The sequence below is a fragment of the Pholcus phalangioides genome, unplaced genomic scaffold, assembly GCF_987345545.1.
Source record: "Pholcus phalangioides strain wild (caught in Gottingen) unplaced genomic scaffold, Ppha-v1.0 ptg000007l_1, whole genome shotgun sequence".
NCBI lineage: Eukaryota > Metazoa > Arthropoda > Arachnida > Araneae > Pholcidae > Pholcus > Pholcus phalangioides.
In genome coordinates this window covers 15,585,012-15,607,731 of record NW_028301600.1, presented here as the reverse complement: position 1 = coordinate 15,607,731, position 22,720 = coordinate 15,585,012, and the positions used below count along the sequence as shown (strand labels likewise).

Here is a 22,720-nt window from a genome sequence, read left to right as displayed (position 1 = left end):
ATTCCATAAAATATGCAAATTCTCTAAATTTATTTCACCAGTGTAGTTGAATAAAAATTCAAGTTGGCTTCGTTGAAAATACGTGAAAAAAAACTGGAAATTTTTGCCAAAAAAAAGTCGACGCAGTGACTGACACCCTGGTCACCACAGTAAGGACGAAAAATAAACCGTGATCGAAGGAAACAACTTCGATGATATTTCGTTATCTCATAACGCGCGTCCCCGTAGCACGTTACCCGGCGTCTTCTCAGTTTCACACTAGAATTTCATTGTTTTCGCACGCATTTGAGTTGCAATATGGCACCTGTGTTAGGTTATTGGAACATCCGTGGGGTAATGTATGCTATAATATACCTGGTTTTCTTTTTATAGGGACACTCACGTAATTCTTTTCGATCATGGTTTACCACTATTAGACCAAAGTGGTGCAATCTGGTTTTAGTGACGAGACAATAAAACGTGTATCGATCCGATTAAAGCTTCCTTTTTTTTTTTTTTTAAATTGCTTCACATTTCGCTGAATAGTACAGAATTCAATTTGGCCCTTTGTATTTATTCAAGTTACGAAAAGGTAATGTACTTAGTAATTAAAAAGTACGTTTGGGCGTGTCAAGGGGGAAAGATAAATAGCGATTTCTAACGGTTTATCCTATCCTATCGAAATATAAGAACATGTTTTAACACTTCGTTGTTACTGTGACTCCACAATGGGTTAGCTCCCAATATAAGGTATAACTTATGTATTTTTAGTGTCAAGTTTTCGACTGTTAAAACAGCGATATGTCGCCAACACCATCCAATCTGGTACATTTTTAAAGGCTAGTAGGTTTTCCTCTTATTCCGTCAATAACCCTAGCAAATAGTGCCAAATCGGGGGTCTGTCGCCAGACCCGCCTATACGAACAAAATATTCCAGAGAAAACTATATAGGTACTGTAAATACAAAGTGCATTTCTAATATATGGCAGGGCTGATTAAATCGCAAAAAAATTTAAAGAAAAGGGTCCAACGTAATTTTTTTACTTTTTCAGGACATGCTAACCCTTTTTCATGTTGGCAGATATGCTGTTAAAAATTCCAAAAATTTTGTGCTGCTCTCAGCCTGTAATTTAGTAATTATACAAAAAATTTTAGGTGCCAATATTGATTCTTCAGTTATGGCAACCTGACACTAGTCCGGCCCTGATTAGGGCTGTCTTAAAAACAAGAGTCCCAGGCCAATTGATTTTTGATTTTGAGGTCCTACTTTGTAAATTCTCAAATTTAAATCACTTCTCATCTTTATGAGGCTCGTCTCCTGAGGTCCCCTGGCACTTACAATGCCACAACAGGCAAAATGCCCAACGAGGTGGCTGCGTATATACAGTATTCAGCAGCTTGACGAATTTTTTAATGAGGGATCCGATCAGGTACTATTTGCTAAGGTTACTGGCAAGAAGATTGGAACACTTAATGCTTGAAATACAACAGTCGTTTCTGATGTACAGGCTGGTTATAAAATTACTTTGCCGATGTACAAGTCCTTAGCAGCCTCAAAAATTGATTAATGCTGATGCGACTCAAGATATAGCGTTTCAGAGTATGCTCAAGAATGAGATGAGAAACAAAAACCTAGTGTTTGCAGTTATGGTTACAGCAATAAAATTTTCAATAAAAATTTAAATGGCAACAATTATAGGCATTACGAAATGATCTGTGCATTGAGAAACCATGAATTGCCTTGAATCTATAACTATAGCACCATTGATGCAGATAAAGATCTTACTGAGGGGTTGATGTGTTAACTGTTCAGTCAGGGGGACTTCTTGCATATTTGACAGTGGTTGGTACACCAATCCCTTGGTGAGACTTGTTTGTATTTTATGCCAGCATGTATGGTGATATGGGTACCGTTTGAATGCTGTTCATGGTTTACTACTGTCCCGATCATTTTGCAGTGCATAAAAGTAAATGTTGGTATTTGAAAATTAAGGATTTTCAAAAAATCAAATGATTTAGATTTGAAATTTTGTTGTGTTAACTGTAACTGCAGTTTTCGTTTCTCATCTCATTCTTGAGTGTGTATTCTGAAATGCCTATATCTTAAATTTCATTTGCTTGTTTTTGTAGCTGCTTGGCTCTTGCATATCGGCAAGGTTATTTTATAACCTATTTGTAGACATTTATATTCTCTGAATTATAAATAAAAACCGGGACTCTTAAATAAAATGACTGTCAGAAAACAAACTCTGGGTTGAATAAAAGCAGTATTGCTGGATTAAAATTTCGGGTATAACAGCTAGTATTTTAAAAATAGATAAAAATGGAAATAAGAAATGTGTAACCTGAGAGAAAAACACACAAGATCTAAAAGGAAGTATCCCAACATAGAAAACAGATTTCAAAAATTGTATATATGTGATTCAACGAGATGGAAAAAAAGCTAAACTTTTCTAACTGATTCAATTGATTGAATCCACAGTACTTTCCAATGCAAAAGATTATTACTAGTGTCCTCTAGAAGTGACTTCATCTTCAGACGATGACAATAGTAAAAATGGAAATGACAACCTATAAGCTAAATGACATTATAGCTGATTGAAGAAAAAAATGACAATAAAAGAAATTGGTAGACCACGGGAAGAAAAGCACCAAGGACATCTCTAAAAAAACACTCGAGAGAAAAAAGATTTTGCTATGGTTTTTTCGTAATGGTTAATCATTGACAAATTTGTAAAAATGTGATTTTTCGATCACTGATAACAGAATTTTGGCGCTTTTGCAGATTGATTTTAGAAATTGCCTTGTGTGATATAAGCAGTGCCTGTTTCTTGCATGGGCAAACGGTATGTGCTTAGGGGCAAGAGAGCTGCGATTGTGGAAAAGTTTGATATCCACTGCTTTATACTAATTGTCAATTTTATAATTGATACCAAGGTATTTCCCAAAGCAGAATATATTGAAATATGTGACGTACCTCGTTGAACAATCGGTACTATTGCAGAACAATCTGGAAGAAATTTAAGAAAACGCTATTATGGGAATTTTTACCTCTAACATTTCCAGTCAGCCGCATGGGTGGAGATACTGAGGGGACATTGTTCTTTCCCCACCCCCAGCGGTAAAGATGGAGTCAGCTGATCTAGTGTATATGTGAATTGACATAGTGTCCCCCCAGACTTTCAAGTCTATCTCTGCCTATGGTCAGCCGAGGGCTTGTTGCATAACAATGCAAAACATACTGTTTTGGGGATGCCATTTACAAAATATATTTATTTTAAAATCTCGTAATAAAATATCAATTTTTTAAATTAAAATGTTATAATAAATTTCATGAACAGCTAATATTTGACTGAATTATCATCCAGAGATGCCATTGGCGTACTAGCGTGTTAAATACCCGAAATTTCGGAAAAGGCTGCCTAAAAATTTGGTTCACACATCCTTTTCTAGTTCCAAGAAGGAAAAAAATTCACAACTTCCTTTTTCTTTTCAGTCCATGACAATTGCACGACCTTGGAAACAGGGTTTAAGCTAGATAAAAAGTTCCTTTCGCAAAAAAGTGAAAATGGGGGGGGGGCTTTAGCAAAATGCTACGATGCTAAGGGGTCATTCAAGCATTACGTCAGCTTATTTTTAGCCATTTTTGACTTTTTCCCCCTTGTCAACAAAATTTAGTTAGCAGCTTAGAATATTTCATATTTTCAAAAAGGGTGGTTGATGATGTAAGCAACCTTCAACCCCCTTTCCCCGTCATCAAATCCGAAACCCCTCCCCCCAATGCTGACGTAATATTTGAACGACCCATAATGTAATGATTGATAGTTGGATGTCTACTCGTTGCCTACCTCCTCTACGAAAATGGCTTACTTTTTTTGCATTCCAAGATTTTCTTTCGCATTTTGCGAAAAATGTGACTTGCATTCCTGCTTGGAAAAATGATTTTACTATGTATGCTGTATTAATGTACACACGGGTTGTTGAAGATTTAGTTTCCCTTAGGAGGGAAAGTTTCCTTAATGCGGAGACCGTGTACAGAATTTTTAAATTTTTTAGTTTTTATTCCCTTGTGGACCCCTCTGGTTAATACACGGAATTGGTACGTTCGCAGCTATTTGCCGGCATACAAAGACAGCATCTATATGGTGTAAATTTGCCTTGTTCCTACAAGATTGTGAATGCGTAATTTTTGAAAAATCTTAAAGGATTTGGAACTCCTGTTCGAAGTGATTGTTCAGAAAAAAAACAAAACTCTACCATGAATATCAAGTTTTGTCATCTAGCTGCTATGTGGAAGTCACCGTTTCGCATCGCGAAAATCACTGGCGTGTATGCAGAATCTGCTTTTGGAGTGGCAGGATTTCTTCCACAGAAATTGTGGGTCATTAACGCTCAAAAAGGATTTTAACGTAGTATAAGACTATTTTCTACAAAAATATATTTAATTTTCTTGGGCGGGCAGATTTTGCCTTTGGTGAAAATACAGGTTTGGAACCTGCGATTGTGCAGTGGTAATCGGTTAAAATACATTTTTTCAAGGTTTTTTAATTTTGAGTTGGCTACTCCTTTGAAAAAAGCTCTGGTCGTCACGAAAATCAGACCTACAACACGTATGAATTAAATTTCAAATCCATGCATTACCAATTCGGAGGATAGATGCAGGGCCGTAACTAGGGTGTGGGGGGGGGAGCAGGCGGGTCTAGTGCCAGACTGGACTAGAGGGGGGTGTCAAATTCACCCTTTATAACTACTGCTATATTATACGGGGTGCCAAAATGTGTGCTTGTCCCATTTGAGAAAGTATCTAGTTGCAGCTCTAGATAGATGGCATCACATACTCAACACGAATGCTGGGTACATACATTTGAGTTTCACCAACACAAATCTGACATTGCCATGTTCAGGTGTGAAAATATGTGGCAGTTAAATGGCGACATATCGGAGTGGTGGACCATCAGGGAGGAAAAATGTCATTCTTCCAGGAAATTGCTTTACAAATATTTATATGAATAGGGAATCGGAAGATAAGTGTCTGAGAGAGTGTGTGTGTACTGAGAGAATCTCATTTGCTTTAAATTTAATCAGAAAATATTATTGAAAGAGCTTAGATTTTTTTTTAGACATTTAAAATCAATTGGAAGGAATTAATAAATCAATCTATTAGTAAATATATAAATGTGCCTCTAACTTTTAATTACAGTGGATCCTTCTTATAACGTTTTTTAAGAAACTATCATAAAAACATAACAGGAAATCTTAATGAGAATTATGTAGAGTTGGAACGACGAAAATAAGTCTAAGTGGAAAAACGTTCTAAATGGGAACATTATAAATGGGATTGGCTATATATTTATTTTAGATGTATTACATATGTTAAATTCCACATGTTCAATTCTCAGAGGCTTTTCCTACTAGTAGACAGTGACAGTAAATGAACCTTTGGATAGAACATGTTTTAGAAATGAATTTATTTGATTCACAGATACCTACAGGGTTTAAGCTACGGTCGTATTTTTTGCAAAATGCAAAAAAAGTAGTAGTCACTTTCACAAAAATGCGTACAGGAGGTGCGAAACGAGAAGACATCCAACCATAAATCATTAGCATTTTGCTAAAGGAATTTTTATCTAGCATAAATGCTGGATACCTCCTTTTTCTATCTGAACATGGCCTGTCACTTTGTATCGACAAAGATATGAGCAAGTGATCAAAGACCTGGAAAAAATTCAGATACCTGTGAATTATGTGGGAAAGGGGGTCATACTTTTTTCGAGAGGGACCCACATTTATTAAATACCTTGGCCTAAAACCCTAGGTTGGTACAAAAGGACGTAAAACAAGTCGTATACCTTGGGACCCAGGCAAATTGGAGTACAGCGGTGTCTGATCATTTGTCCCATTTCTGAATCATTGGCATTCAACGTCTAAAGTTTGACTGTTTTGTTGGGCATTCCACGAATGAACGCCAGAACTTTGCCACTGGACTTATCCCGTTGCCGAGATCTCTTCCAGCCCAGCTTCGTGGCAGAGTCTGGAACAAATGTTGGGCATTCCAGCAAAGTCTTTATACAGGGTTTGTATGGGTCAGGGAAAATGGTCTATTTTTGTTTAAAACCTGGAAATTTCAGACGACGTGGAAAATTGTCATGCGATTGTCGTCTGATCGGGGGAAAAGATCGATTAAAAAAAATAAATAAATAGAAAAAGAAATTCCATCGGGATAAAAAAGGGAATTCTGATAACATCGTAAATATTGATAATCCGTAAAATATCGCAATAAACTACAGATACTGCCTAGGAACGAGGATTTCGTAAGTCCGCTTGGAAAAGCTTATTGCTACGACTTTATCGTAACTCTTTCTAGTGTTTCCAGAACCTACACATCATAGAAAGCCATGGGTAGCTCAGTTGCGATAATTTCGTAAGTTGACTAGTTAGGAACGGCGGATGTATATAACGTATATATTTTGATTTTCTGTGTGGATATTTTTATTTGAAAACAATGTGATGTAAGAAAACTTGCATGAGCGGATCGTCAGTAGGCTGATTGGATCGAAGCAGTCAAAAATGACCCGTGTAAAGCATGGTGGCAGCTTTGCGGCAAAACTCGCAACATGGGCAGATAAGTTATCCAGAACCATGCCAAGCATGTGAAATCAGGAGTTCAGTGAACAACCCCTGATTGCTGAACTTCTTGATTCTAGTGCTTACTCGAGTTCAAGCCAACTGTAAAGACTTAAAATCTTGTGGGCATTGAAATTGCAGAAAAGGGAAATCTCATTTCTTAATTTTTTCATTTTTCTTCTCCGTGATGCATATTTGAAAAGCATAAATTCGTGTAAAAGAAATCTATGATTGTCATTCTATTGTAATTAAAATTATTCATTTTATAATTATAAATTTTATAGTTAATATAAATAATTTAAAAAAAATGGAATTTTTTGAAAATTTGACTGGGAAAAGTCGGGAAAATGTTTTTATGGAAATGAGTATGAACCTTGTTTATAGGTGATTACAGAATTTATGTAATCTTGTATTTTTTAAACAATAACAATATTCGCATCAAAGGATACATAATCTTAGAACTGTAACCTAGAAGGTAAACTTTACAGATAGTGATGTGCTGAAAGTAACCCAGTTTTCCTCAGAAATTTAGTTATTTAGTAATTAGTTATTTTTTAAAGATGACCATCATATGGATTAATGACTATAATTTTAAAATTTTTACACCTTAAAAAAGACTTTTCTCTACGATTGAGTTATCGAAAGCTGTGTATAAAATATTGAAAATTCTAAATTTTCTAGCTTGCTCAGCCAATTAGGCTTTTGTTGGCTTACACTGAAACTAAGTATGAAGATAAGAAGTACAACTACGGACCTCCTCCAGATTTCAGCAGAGATGAGTGGTTCAATGAAAAATACAGCCATGGCTTGGATTTTCCTAATGTAATTTATTTTCACTGGTATTTTATATTTCAGTAAAATTATCAATATTTCTAATGAAGTGGTGCCCCACACACACAGTTTGACCTTTGCTTTGCTATTCTCTACATTGCGCTTGTATGAAACCTCAGGATAGATTCACATGGAAAATATTGTCCTGAATTTGTTCAGTTTTTTGACTCGAAGTGTTTTATAGTTTGATATTAGTTTGACGATTATTGTGGGGCATCACTGTAGGCCTGTGTATTTGATATAGTATGAAATAAAATATTGATTTTTAAATATATTGTAAAAAAGTTTATATAACATATAATATGCAGTCGCTTTTCACCCGTAGACATCTCTCGATTATAACTTTCGATTGATAACTTTTTTTTTCAAAATTTTTCATAGCCATTTTTCTAACTCCAGCTTCATACTTCTCAAAAAGAATTAATCATTCACAAAAATAGAAACAAATTTTTGCATCCACAGATTGTTTCAAATTTAGTTTTTCCTCGAACAATAACGGATTGGAACAACCTCCTGTCAAATATTATTAATGTACAACAGTTTCTGATTTCCTTTGTAACATCAATCATCTCTGTCAAACTTCACATTTCCTTGTATAGGCCTCGGCCAAGCAATATTGTATAAATAAATATTTATGTAATGGATAAGTCTTATTTTAAGAGAAATTTTCTATAAATAATTTTTTTATATTTAATTTCAATATTTTGGTAATATCAACTTTTCAGCTTCCATATTTCATTGATGGTGATGTAAAATTGACTCAAAGTTTGGTAATAATGCGTTACTTGGCTCGCAAGAACAATTTGGGTTAGTATGAGTTATAGTTTCATTTGCAGTCACAAAACTGCTATTTATAAAATTAAGAGGTGCAACCCTGATTATGGAAGTAATTGTAATTCAATTCTGTAATAATTTTCATGAAAAATTATTTCAGATGCTGATACAGAAGAAGAAAGGATCAGAGCTGATTTAATCGAGCAGCAAATTGGTGATTATAAGATGAACTTCACTCGTATCTGTTATAGTCCTGATTTCGTAAGTTTTTCCCAATCATGTTATTGTTAAACCTAACACTATAGTGAAAACAAGTATCAGTTTGAGAAATTAGGGTTTTTTTTTTGTATGTGTATAATTGAAAATACGTAGCATGTGTGCAAATGCCAGATAGAGTAATCCTGGTTTAATAAAACTATTCATTTGAATTACTAAAAATGAAATTCTACACATATATTATTCCCATAACTTTTCTGAGCTTCAGCTTCTATTGTATGGTATATCTTCCAGATATACAACCCTTGGAGGGAATAATTGAACAAGAACACCAAGATTATGGAAAGAAATGTTTATTGTAAATCAGTGAATGAATGAAATGAAATTCGTAGAATAGGATTGCTCATTAGAATGTCTTAAAATAAGACCGATATAACTTTAATATTTTTTAAAATGACAAAATTATCAACTTGGGGAAAGTATGTAATATTTATAAAGTATGTCGTATAGCAGGGGGGTTTGCCCAGCCAAAAAATTTTTTGGATCCCGAATTTTATGAAGGGTATAGAAAACACCCTTCACAAAATAAAAATGAATGAAACCATAAATTTGGCATTTTATTTCTTTTGTGATAAATTAACATTATTTCACTTCCTATAAAATTGTTTATTTTGACAAAATGACTTTGAAGAGTTGATCAATTTTGCCCATACACCAACGAATAAAACAAATACACGAAAATACAGAAAATCCTAATAAGTTTTGACACCAATGGGTGTCGTTTTCAGAGAAAAAATATTTAACCACTAGTCACGCTGACAGTTTCCAACTTGGGTTGAATACCAAATCTTAACGCTTGGTTGCTCAGCGGAAAAAGTATGTCTGTTCATTTCAAACGTCATGGTCCAAGTGGGGAAACTTGGTCAGCGTGACTAATGGTTAAATATTTTTTCTCTGAAGACAACACTATTGGTGTCGAACTGCATTAGGATTTTTTTATAGTTTTGTGTATTTTCGTTATTCGTTGGTGTCTTCTTAAAATGACCTTTTTCACAAAAACTGGATCCTACACATAAAGTTGGACAGATCCCTTGCATAGGATATCTCATCGCTGATGCGTCAGTATCCTCATGTGGAGAACCATAGAAATATACATATTGGATCACCTGGATACTGAGTCTTCTATTGGACTTCAGTATCCCCATGTGAGGATGGCCTTAGCCTATAGTTTGTTTCAGGTTAACTTTGCAGTGAAGAGAAAGGTAGAGAGTATTCCTTCGCCGCAAAATATAGTTCCCATACATCGGAGGTTTCTGATGATCATTTATATAGAATATTTCAATTTTTTTTATGATTTCGGAAAAGACACTGAAAAAATACCGTTTTAAACCAATGTATATTCGTTTAAAATTATTAAATTAGAAAAAATATTGGTTACCGTTATTAAAAATCCATGGTGAGCTCAAGAACATTTTGGCGCGATTTCCAAGAAATTTTCCCCGCCAATATCACTGTCGTGCTTTTTTTTTGGTTGCACAATTATATATATATTATATCGTCATTTTGTTGAATTTTCCATTCAGTTTTGAATGTAGTTATAGGCCTACGACGAATATTCAATGAGTTATTTTTTTCTCCCGAAAATAGCTTCCAACGAATTCAGATATTCACTCATAGATTACAGAAAGTGTCCCTCTTTCACGACAGCGCCGATACCGTTGTGAGAGGCTCTCTTTATGGGTGTAGGTTAAGGCCGAACGGTTCCACTCTTTTTTACGGCGCCCCCCCCTTTTTTTTAATCTATTTCTTGACGTGTTCGTAGGATAGGGGTGGTTTCTGAATTCCAATAGCCGATAGCGGAGGGTGTTGACATAAGTAATGTCTCTTTTGCGTCCACACCAACTTCTCCCCCACAGCACACGCAGAGGCTGTCTCTCCAGATAGATATAAATAAGCAAGAGAGACCCACAATGGTTTACGCTTGCAGTGTATTTTTTCCTTCTGTGACAGTTGTATCTTTTCACCAGAGATAGACACGCTAAAACGTTCTCCGTTCTTTTTGGCAATAATGCATAAAGCACGTTATTGAAAGGAAGGGGAATTTTGGATTGCAGATGGCCTGATGGAACACATGTTGAAGCAACAACAATTAGTAAGTAATAGAGAATCCGATAGTTCTACAACTTCAAGTGAGGATTCCATAGAATGGGAATCCGTAAAAAATGACTAAAACTGTAATGATAACAAGTGGCATCGACGTATATGCGTTCGGGTGGGTGAGCGACGGAAATTGCGGCAAGAAAAGTGAGTAAAATAATTCTAAATTTTTCTGTATCATTTTTATTATTATTATTTGGGGCTATTCCCATATTCAAACATGAAAACCGGGTTAATAGGAGTTACTAAGATACTTTTCAATAAAAACAAAAAAAGATTTAAAAAACCGCACTTTAATTTCTGAAAGTATCGACGATGGTTTCTTTTTCATTAGCTAATTGTTACTAATTTTTTCTACAAGCATTACGTTATATGAAAAAAAAAATTTTCTGCGAGATTGGCGAGAATCAGCCATACCTTACCGAGGCCGCGCATCGATACATAGGTTAAGAGGCTTTCGTTGTCATAGCAACGAGTGATGCGGTTCCCTCGTAGCTTCCTCTTCACTGCAAAGTTAACCTGAAACGGACTATAGTCTGAAGCATGAGTTTACAACCTTTGAGACATTGCGGGCCAAAAAAATTTCCAAGAAGCTTAATGACCAGCAAGTCACATAGTGGCATTTTAACGGTTTGTTGACTGAGCCCCCAAGTCAAATTAGGAGCCTTACATTATTGGAGAATTGTACTTATTTTGGGATCATTTTTTCCATTGAATATGAATTTTCATTAATTCTGATGTTATTTTTTAATCAATTATGGCTTTTAATTTATACTTGAATTGTTTTTCCTCATTAAATATGAATTTTTGTTAATTTGTGAATTATTTTTTCATTGGATAAGAATTTCAGTAATTTATTGTATTTATCGAATGTGAATTTTCATAAATCTTGATTGCTCCCATTGAAAATCAGTCTAAATTGTGTAGCCTGGAAACACCCAAATCAGAAATGGGATAAAATGAATATGGGATCGGAAATGGTTTTAGATATTGCTTATCCATCTATTTCCTGTTAGGCGTACGCATGCCAAGGCCTTTTACTCACGTAAAAGAAATTAAACAGGCCGCTGGCTTCCGAAGGTTGAGAACCACTGTACTATACCAGATGATAAAGATTCAGAATATTGCTTTAAAACGAAGTTTTTAGAAGATAGAAGTCTGGAAATAATGAGTGCCCAGTTTTCTTGGGGCAGACAAGGAGTATTTCATGTGACATGGACTGTGCCACAACCACTATAAAATATTAAGCTTTTTTTTCTTATATACTCATTAAATCTTGTTTTCAATCAATTTTAGTTTTCATTTTGAAGCAGATTTTCTGTATTACCCTTTTAATAAAAAAATTTTTAAATACCTTTTTTCTCAGACACACACACAATATTCAGTTTTGAATGCATTGTCCATGCAATGAAAGAAATCCAAATTTTATAAAATGAATACAGGTTTCAAGTTCCTGTCATCTTTTAAATTGGAATAAAAATAAAATTGGTATTCCATTGTCCTTGCATTTCCTCTATTCATTAAATATTAAAGTAGCAAATTATTTCAAATTTGGAAAAACTGGATTATTACAAATACGTCACAACAGGCAAATTTGCCCAACGAGGTGGCTGACTTAAGAACATCATGGATCCCGAGCTATTTTTTGGAGGACCTACTACTGCTACACCACACATGCACCCCCCCCCCCAACGAATCTGTACATGCAGGAGTGTACGTGTAGTGAGACCTGCCGTGAAGTTTATGTTTACAAAGTTCAGTTGAAATCTGGACGAATCATGCTGATCCCTTGGGAATAAGTGTGAATCACGTTATTAAAAAGAAAAAAAATCATCAGGAAAAGGATTAGGAACCTTGTAATCATCAGCAATTGAAATTCAAGTATAAACTTACAGCTCATCATGATCAGAACATACTCGTTCAACTTGATTTTACCATAACTTGTATGAGCCATTTAGATATTTTTTTAAATATATTTATATAGAACAAGTTGAAAGATGAGTACCTGAAGAATCTTCCTGCTAATCTGAAGTTGGTGTCAGATTTTCTGGGTAAAAATCAGTGGTTTGTTGGCAGTAAGGTAAGGAATGCTTTCCTTTGTTAATTTTAATGAAAATAAAACTTCAATGTTTACAAAGATTAAATGGTTCTCTAGTAATTGGAAAGTTTCTGCTGTGTGAAGTACATGGGCATTATATTTTCCCTGATCCTTTTCATATTCAGATAGTTTATTAATATTCTCCAAACGATCTCCCAAACTCCATCAATTGTCATATTAGACTCTTTGCAGATGATTGCGTCATCTACCACACGATGCATAACGAATCTGATCAAGCATTTCTCCAAAATAACCTTAACATTGTCTCTCAATAGTGCTCGTCCTGGCAATTACCCCTTAATTCTTCAAAAACAGTTTTTATGAGAATTACTCGCAAAAGACTTCCCTCGTTTCTTCTTACACTATTGATAACTCCTGGATCACCGAAATTTCTAGTTATAAATATCTGGGTGTAATTACTTCTGCCGGCCTCTGTTGGAATCTCCATGTTGATTACCTTTTTCATAAGTGTCTCCAAAAACTTTTTTCTTCGTCGGAACCTCAAAAACTTGTTACCTCAGACATCTGCTTCCAAACCTACATCCTTCCTCTACTCTCATATGCCTCTGAAATCTGAGACCAATATACTCTCTCCAATATAGACAAACTAGAATCTATTCAAAATAAATCTGCCCACTTCATTCTTAACTATTGGTCATCCTCTGCCTCCGTCACTGAGCTCAAGCGCCAACTCAATATGCAACCATTTTTTACCCGTATATATATCTCTCGGTTATCCTTCCTTTTTAAAATTCTCCACGGTCATTTTCATATCGACACCTCAAACCTTCTAACTCCGGCTTCATACTTTTCAAAAAGAATTAACCATTCACAAAAATTGAAACCCATCTTTGCATCCACAGATTGTTTCAAAATTAGTTTCTTTTCTCGAACAATAATTGACTGGAACAACCTCCCCCCAAACATTATTGATTGTGAAACAATTTCCGATTTTCTTTGTGACATCAATCATCTGTCTAACTTCATCACCGCATTCCCTTGTATAGGCCTCGGCCAACCAATATTGAATAAGTAAACAAAAATTCCTGCCAAGGTGCAATTGAAATATTTCTTATGTGCACACGAGCAGATGTCAAACATAAATTACTGTTTTTAGAATTGGTGTCCCTAAAGCAGAATGGTTTTCATTGTTCTGTGACCCCTCAGCTAACTGGGAATATTCTCCAGTAAACATTCCCATAATAGTGTTGTATTTTTTATATTTTTTGTTGAAATTCTTCTGTATTCTACAGTAGCACTGATTGTTCAGCAACACGTTATAGATTTTGGCATATTCTGCTTTGGGGCAGGGTGGTAATATTTTCAGATCCAAAAGAATCAACTATTAAAGAAGCATGTTGGAACAAATTATGCCAGTGGAAATATTGGCTTAAACATTATTTTAAATTCTGCCTTGAAATGATAATATATTTCATGTGATGGGTCAGGGGTGGCCAACTTGTATCAAACCATGATGCTAAAAGGGTCACGTAGTTTTGCCACCAAATATTTTATACATTTTTATTTAAAAAAAATTTTAAAATTTAATTTTGGATTTTTCTTTATAATATTGGGATGTCTGGAAAGTTATCACCAAGGGTACCAAATAAACTAAGATGTTCAATTTTAACAAGTTTTACATATTGTCTGTCAATTTTTTAGTTCTGTAAAAACTGGCAAGGAGTGGTTTCAGTATTAGATTTAATAAGATGTTTTTCAAGAAGCAATTTACTGTTTTTTTTGTGTGTACTTTAAGTGTTCTGTAAATTTTAGTATTTAGTGCTCAGATAAGATCTAATCTCATTGAATGATCAAGTTCTTTTGTGTGAGGTTTATAAAAAAATTACCTGTTACCGATTTCAAACTTATGATTGTGTCTATTACTGGAATAATCCACAAACAAAGACAAGACTTAGAAAACTATGTAAATACTGTATAGAATCATATTTTGTACAAGTTCCTTAATAAATGAATAATTAGCTTATATAGTATGTAAAAATCCATTTCCTTGTCAGTACACGGTGATACAGAACCAATAGTCAAATCAGATAATAAAAAAAAATGTAGGTGAGTTAAGAAACAGGTTTCAACAATTTTTTGAGCATGGAAAGAACCTGCTTAAATGGAAGAAAATTAACTTATCAAAATCAACTATAAAATATAAACTTAGTTTTCTTCATTTTGGTTTATGTGTCAGAGATGTTGCTTTACTCTAATTTACCTGGGTCATTGGTAAAATCTGGATCCTTTTTGAGTGAAAGTGGGTCCCTCTCGAAAAAAATTAGTCTCTCTCCCCCCCCCCATCATTCACTGTATCTGAATTTTTTTCCAGCATAGTCCAGGTCTTGCATCACATGCTTCTATCTCTTTATTGAGACATTAGTAGGCCATATCCTGGGGGGGGGGGAGGTATCTCTGAATCAAATTCATTTAAAAAACATGCTTTATCCAAAGGTTCATTGGGAAAAAATTAATTTAAATAACTAGGTTCTTTTACTTTCATTTTCTACTAGTAGAAAAAGCTTGCAAAGAAGCCCATTAACACTGAGAATTTAACAAATGCAATAAATCTAAAATATACAGTCGATTCCACTTACAACATTCCCATTTAGAACAACTTATTTCCGTGGTCCCAACTCCTTAAGTAATTCTCATTAAGATTTCCTGTTTAAAGCTTTTTTTCGCTTACAATGTTTTATGGGGTATTTCGAAAACTATTATACGCTGTAATTAAAAGTTAAGCACACATTTATGTATTTACTAATAAATCAATATAAATTCCCTTCTGATTGATTTTCCATTTAGTTATAAAAATCTTATCAATTTCAACAAAATCTTGTGATTAAATTTAAAGCAAATGAGATTCTGACACTTATCTTCTGCTTACGAAGCGATTTCCTGGTGGAATGATTTTCTTTTCTCTTCGTGGTCCACCACTCTGATCTGTCACCATTTAACTGAAACATATTTTCACACCTGAAGATGCAAGCTTTGTCAGATTTGTATTTCTTTTCCTTTAAACTGAACATGGTCCATGCTCTATCGCTGTTTGCAATTTTAGTATGTCCCCAATGGGGCTAGACCGTTCACCACAGCCATTGTCAGATTTTTATTGGTGAAACTTAACCGTGTGTGCGCACGCCCAGCATGTCTTACGTTCACCACAGCCATTGTCAGATTTTTATTGGTGAAACTTAACCGTGTGTGCGCACGCCCAGCATGTCTTATGTTCAGTAGGTGGTGCCATCTATCCAGGGCCGCAACCAGATACTTTCTTGAACAGGACAAGCAAGCATTTTGGCACCCCTTGTAATGTAGTTATAAAAGATGAATTTGGTGCTCTTCTAGTGATGAGCTTGTGGCACCAGACCCAGTTGCGGCCCTGCGTCTATCTTCCAAATTGGTAATGCACGATTTGTATACAATGTATTTAATGCATACATTTTTTTGTTGTAGGTCTGTGTAATCATCGTGGCAACTACAACTTTTTTCAAAGGAATAGCAAGTTGGAAACCCTTGCAAAATCATATTTTTAGCCAATTAGTGCTGTATAATTGGTTTTAAGCTGTGATTTTCACCAGAGACAAAATCTGGGGGGTATGGGCCCTTGCTGCTCCCCACAAGATCAGAAATTGATATTTTCGTAAAAAAAATAAAATTATTCTTATATTATGTTTAAACTGCTGGTTCTGTTTCCATCACACACCTCAAATGGCAACTTAATATCTTCCCACTTACTTCCCGTAGTAGATATATCGCTTGCCTATAATTACTTTTCAAAATTATCCACGGCTATTTTAACATTGACACTAACCACATTTTAATGTTCATTTTTCCATTAGACTCAATCGCTCCCGAAAACTGAACTTTTTTTGCATCCACAGATTGTTTCAAATTTAGTCTCTTCCCCCCCCCCCCCTACAATTATTGATTAGAACAACCTTCCATCAAATTCTGTACCTAATATCTTCTGTCTTCAATCTCTGATTTTGTATCTAGCATCAATCATCTATGTCAAATCCCAGCACTGCACACTCTTGTATAGGCCTTGGCCAAATGTATAAATAAATGTGTTAATTTAAAATTGTTTTTGAGTGTATGACCTATAACTTTCTGTGAATTAGATCCTTGTGCCCCCTTCCAAAACCCGATTCTATATGCAGACCCGCTATTTTCACGATGCGAAATGGTGGCTACTGCATAGCAGCTAGATGACTAAAGTGGATATTCAAGGTAGAGTTACAATTTGAACCTTTGTTCCTATCCTTTACGATTTTTCGAAAAATGCGCATTTGTAATCTTGTAGAACAATGCAAATTTACGGCATATAGACACTGTCGTTAAATGCTGGTAGATAGCTGCAAAAGTACTGTAATTTCCAGTATGTAACGGTGTGCAGAAAACCTGCAGGGGAATATAAACTCAGAAATTTCAAAATTTTTTATACAGACCCTCATTCAGGGATGCATCCAGATATGTCATCTTATTCTTCAACAACCGGCGTGTAAATACAGTAAAATGTTTCATTTGTATTTCAAAGTAGTAAAGCTACTTTTTCAAGGTCGCGTGATCATGAAAGATGGTAGAAACGAAAGGGGAAAAGTTTTAAATAGTGGATGTGTGTAAGGTGTTGCAATTTCTAATATTTAAATTCTCAATTACAGCTAACATATGTTGACTTCCTTGTGTATGAGGCTTTAGATATCTTCAAGTCACTTTCACCTGATTGCTTGGCAAAGTTCCAGAATTTGAGTGACTTCATGGATAATCTGAAGGTATGTCTTATTCTTGAAATACATTGTGTGGGAAAAGAAATTATTTTACAAGAAACAAAAAAAATTAGATTTGTTTTCATTTATTACCTGATCAAATATTACCGTTAAAAGGGATTTGTTAGGTTCCAAACTTGTACAGATTACTGAATCCAAAGCCGAAGTCTGAAATACTTTTCAGTTTCAAGAAATTTCTTTTCAGTGTTCATTATCATTGTTAAAAAATTCAAAAACCACCCTTCCACTTCAGTAATTTTTTCCTTAGATCAGAGCTTGACAAATCCCATTTGCTATGTTGCCAGGGTGACTATAACATTGGCATTGACACGTAAGATCTGTGTGATAATTGGAGCCCAAGGACAATCCAAAATTTTTGTAATTTAAGTCAGTGTGTCTACTAATGTATGTGTCAATAAGTTCCATAAAAATTAAATTTTTTTTTTTACCTTTTATTGGCCAATGTTTCTAATTTGGATTATTGGTTTTATTAATTGAAAATTTAGTTTGTGGAAACTTTTTTTTCCCCTGAAAAGGTGAGATACCAAACTTGATTTAGGCCAAAATTACACTATAAAAGTTTGATAAAAGATCTTTGACAAAACTTTTTTTTAGAAAAATGTTTTGCTGCATATTATGTGTAAAATTAGTCCGGGAAGTCTGCATGTTAGATTTTTTTTATAAAATCATAATTCTTATTTTTAATTATTTTTTAATTAGAAACTGCCTACCATTCAGAAATACATGGAATCAGAAGATTATATGGATTGGCCATTGAATGGTGATATGGCTGTTTTTGGATCGCGAAGTTCAAAACCATGATCCAGCAAATGTTTTCCCCTAATGTGGACTTTCCTTACACAGTGTATTTGTTTTTTTCCCTCCTTGCAATGTAACTTGGTGAATTGAACCTGTGGTATTTTGTAATTCCTCCTGAAATTTAGCTGCGAGTTTGGCTCCTCCTGTTTTAAAAATTCCTAACTGTATTGATGTTGAATGGATTTTAATTGTGGTTCTTGTTAAACTTTGTGCTTTTTGCTTCTTGTATTAGTTTATCTATTTTTGATTGATCGCATTAGCTTATGTACTCAAGAAAATTGTACCAGTTTTTTTTTTTGTAAGTGCTTTTTTTTTATTGCATTTATGTTAATAAAATATTTTTGCAACTTTGTAAAAAAAAAAGTTGCACTGTGATTTCATATATCTGCTATAGGTACAGTAAAACTTTGAATTACAAGTGTTTCACAAGATGAACAAAAAATCTTTAAACATATTTTAACTTTATTCATGCAATTTCTTGCAATACTTATACCAAACTCCTAGATGGGCACTTCAACTTTTTCCGTCAAATGTCATGATATGATCACAATTAAAAGGTGGTTATTTCCTCCCACTGTGGGCTCGGACATTTTTGCAGTTCCTTTATTGTAACGAAAGACCAAATTGAAAAAAAATGAAAGGTAGACTGAGGTAAGTGGAACTGCTTTTTTCATTAGTACAAGTTCAACCTAGCACCTAATGTTGAAGTCAACCAAACTGCTTGAAAATATAAGGTTCTTTTTTTTTTTGGGGCTACTGCTTTATTCTCATTTTCTTCAGTGCCCCTTTTCAAGATTAATTTATTTTTTAGTGGGGTGTGCCTAAGGCCGATTGTGCTTTAAAATCATTCATAAATTGTGTTTAAACAAAGGGAAAAATTAATCTGAACCATGGAAAAGCCCAAACATTTTATACTGGTATACAATGTTAATTAAACCTTAGTATGTACAAATACAGTGCAAGACAAAATTATAAAACGTAAATATTCTCGTAAGAAAAATGGAAAATATTGGTCATGTGAGTGAAATTACGGACGACCGAGAAAGCTTTTAATATTTTTGTGAATTTCTGTGAGAAATTGGTGGAAATGAAAATGTCATTTGTCCCAATCTTATCTAAGTGATTTGTTTTCTGTCTCCCCTTGTGACACCTACCATACACCTTTCCATGCTCCATGTCTGTAGCCATTTGTATCGTCTTGCTTGTGAATGTCCATGTTTCCGCTCAAGTCTGTACTGGTTACACTTCAGGCATAAATGTTACTTTCAGTGATTAATTTGAAATCCTAACAAATTATAGACTCCCATTAATGTGATCTGCTAATATCTAGAATAACCATGTGCAGCCCGACAATGGTTAGATGAGCCAGGAAGGACTCAAGACAAGTGGCCAGCAATTGGGCCGTGCCTGTGAGGTCATTTTGTGGTCCTCGACTAGGTAAAAATACTGTACGATGGTCATTATTTGAGCTATTGGTTACAACCCGGACTTCCTGATTAACAGGTTGTTTACATTCATTATTTCCAGGGGTGAAAATGATTTACTATTCCTCACCATACTTTTTTCTATTATCACAGGTATTTGAAGACTATTGTTATTGCATTTCAACAAACGCTTCAATTCTATTGGCGTCAGGTCCATTTCTCTGCAAAAAAACAGCCAGTTCTTCCCTCTTTGCGAGGAATTTGATATATGTAAAAACACTGGGGGGTGCAAGTGTTTTGCAAAGATCAATGCATATTTGATTCTATCCATAGTGCCGTCCACATTGATGGGCTGACTCGGAGAATGCCACGAATGCCAGGGTCGGCGCTAGGGTGGAAGTTTTTATAACAAATTTGTTATGACTGTTCTCACGCAGATTTTTACACATCGAAATAATTTTAACTCCTTTGCTTACAAGCGAATTGGCAAGAAACTCGGGTGATCTCTATTTGACGAATCGGCAATATAGTAACCTTGTCCTAACCGCACATTGGAAAAAGCTTAATTAAGGCAGTGTAAAAGAATGCAGGCACCCCCACCTGTTCTTTCACTCTTATAAGAAGACATGTTTGGAAAAATATCACTATCGGGGTATTCAAAAAGAAAAATTAAGTTTGCAATCAAAGCTTAGGAATTAGGAGGAGAGGAGCAACCTTGAAAGCTCCCTTGTCAGCAAATCCGAAATCCCCTCCCCTCGATGCTGACAATACTTGAATGACCCCTTATATTTCGCATTTATTGTACATATTTGTCGAAACTAAAATCTTTACGTTAGAGCACGGTCGTTTTTTCGTTTGCGTACCTGATTCACTAAAAAGCGCCCTATAATCTGCTAGATTCCTGTTGACCTGTGGGATATTTTGAACATACAATATATGTAACATTTTGTGTAGAATGTTTTTAGGGATCTAGCTGGATCTGTATTTTGTGTATTTGCACTAGATTTTATTTAGATTGGAAATTAGTTGAAATCATGGAATTAATCTGGCGAGTTCGCCAGGCCGAATTGGGAAAAAAAGTGCAGAATCGATCTCAAATCCAATTAAATTGAACACGGACGTACTATTGTTCGGGGACCCCCGCTTGAATTCCAATTCGTAAAATATTTTTATGGGGGGGGGGGGGAAAGTCGGTGTTAAAATATATGTACCTCATTACATACAGAAATACTGAAACAATACACAAGCCTAATGAACAAAAAATTTATGAAGACTCAGAATAATAAAACAAATTAGAATTTTTTAAAAAAGCTTCATAATGAACGAAATCATTTCTCAGAAGAATTAAAAATATGAAATTATTGAAAAAATAAAGCTAATGATTTTCAGAATTAGTTTAAGAAATAATTCGGAAATATTTAAAAAAAATCCAGAATTAATGTAAGAATTGATTTCAGAATTAATGAGTCTTCAATAATTTGGGGACTTCGTTTTGACTTGGAAGTGTCCCGTTGGTCCAGTCGTTGAAACGCCACTGACCTTGAATGCATCTTCTACTTGCATTAATAAACTTGTTTCTCGAATTCCTTTTGCCGGTGGACATAACTTTGAAGGTTATCCTCCTTGAACGACGGAATTTTTTTAAAATTCAGTATTATACACAGTGCGACTCTCATCAAACTCCAAAAAATGAAAGACACGTAAAAAAAAAAAGACATTTGAGGGGGTCAAACAACCATAGTAGACCAAGTCCATTTATGTTTATTATGGATAATAACACTCAAGTCTTTGATAACTAATTCAGTTCAAGTGATGTAAAGGAATTAAGCATGTCAAAGTTCGGTTAAAACTATCATTTTCTAGTGCCCTGCTCTTACAAAAACTTTAAGATGTTATTATCCATAATAAAGATAAATGGACTTGGTCTTCTACTATAGTTGTGAACCCCTCATTTCTATGATTCCCCCCCCCCCCCTCTCCAGAAATAGTTCACTAGTTCGTTCTCATCGGTGATCAAAGTTCGATGAATCGCGATACTTTATGGACGATCCCATTAGTCGCTTTAGAGTCTGGTACTGTAACTGTGGACATCTGCGCCACTGTTACTGTATCGTGAACTTCCCTCCTAAGTGTTAAACTGATATCATTAACTGTCTGGTACTCGTAGGTCAGTCCAGGCTCTAAACCTTGTAGAGGAATATACTCCGGAACAATATGAATAGCCATCATCTGCAAAAGAAAAAAATATTCATGACCATTTAAAATTATTTTACAAAACTTATGAATGGAAGTGGTAAAACTTTTCACACCTAAAACCGGAAATAACAATTGTATATAAAATTTTTCGTTAGTAATTGTATTGAACTCGTATCATCACTCCTTAATTTATCATCCTTACGATCGTGGGCAGAGATACGAGAGGGGTGATATTAATTTTTACCCCAAATCCCAGTAAAATTCAGTTCTCCAGATTCTGGATCGAATTCTTGCGACTTCATTTCCTGTAGAACCATCGACCCCAGTATCCAGCAATAGCGATCTGAAATGAGCATTTCTAGTCTATGTAGGCTAATTGCATATATTTTCCCCCACACAATATTTCTATTTTGTATTTTTTCATCAAATCCACCGGAGCGAGTGAACTCAACCCAATAAAACTGATTTCTAATCTGCAAGTTATGAAACCCATTTGCTCATCAATAAGGTGTTAACCGAGATGACTCGCTCCAAATGCATATATTTTATATTTCACAATAAGATTCTCATTTCGTTTTCTTTTTTGTATCCTGTGTACATTGGCGTACGCAAAGGGAAATTTTAAAGTGCTAACCACCCCTCCCAAAGCCAAGATTATAGTGTTATTTTGCAGAAAAAAAGTCTGACACCCCCCCCCCCCCGAGGAAATTCTACGTATATAATATGACAAATGTAAGATAACAGATGAGATGGCATGGGGCCCCCTCCAATTGCTTTTAAAATATACCTCCATCCTAATATGTGTACATTCATTCGTCTCTCTCTCAACAAAA

At 34.9% G+C, this 22,720-nt stretch overlaps 2 protein-coding genes across 2 annotated transcripts in view; one reads left to right on the top strand and one right to left on the bottom strand.

Annotated features, from left to right (window-relative positions):
* Positions 1-121: 121 nt before the first annotated feature.
* On the top strand, positions 122-18,647 carry LOC149084965 (glutathione S-transferase Mu 1-like). Its single transcript, XM_089232709.1, has 7 exons — positions 122-333; positions 7,285-7,425; positions 8,160-8,241; positions 8,369-8,469; positions 12,566-12,661; positions 17,344-17,454; positions 18,169-18,647. Exons 1-7 carry the CDS (start codon positions 298-300, stop codon positions 18,268-18,270), a joined length of 669 nt encoding a protein of 222 aa, XP_089088835.1. The 5' UTR covers positions 122-297; the 3' UTR covers positions 18,271-18,647.
* Positions 18,648-20,939: 2,292 nt separating this feature from the next.
* Positions 20,940-22,720, bottom strand: part of LOC149084964 (periostin-like) — a 28,042-nt gene continuing 26,261 nt past the window's right edge. The window contains exon 11 of the mRNA XM_089232708.1: positions 20,940-21,920. Coding sequence (XP_089088834.1) covers positions 21,705-21,920 — 216 coding nt within the window. The 3' untranslated portion in view covers positions 20,940-21,704. The remainder of the gene's footprint in view (positions 21,921-22,720) is intronic.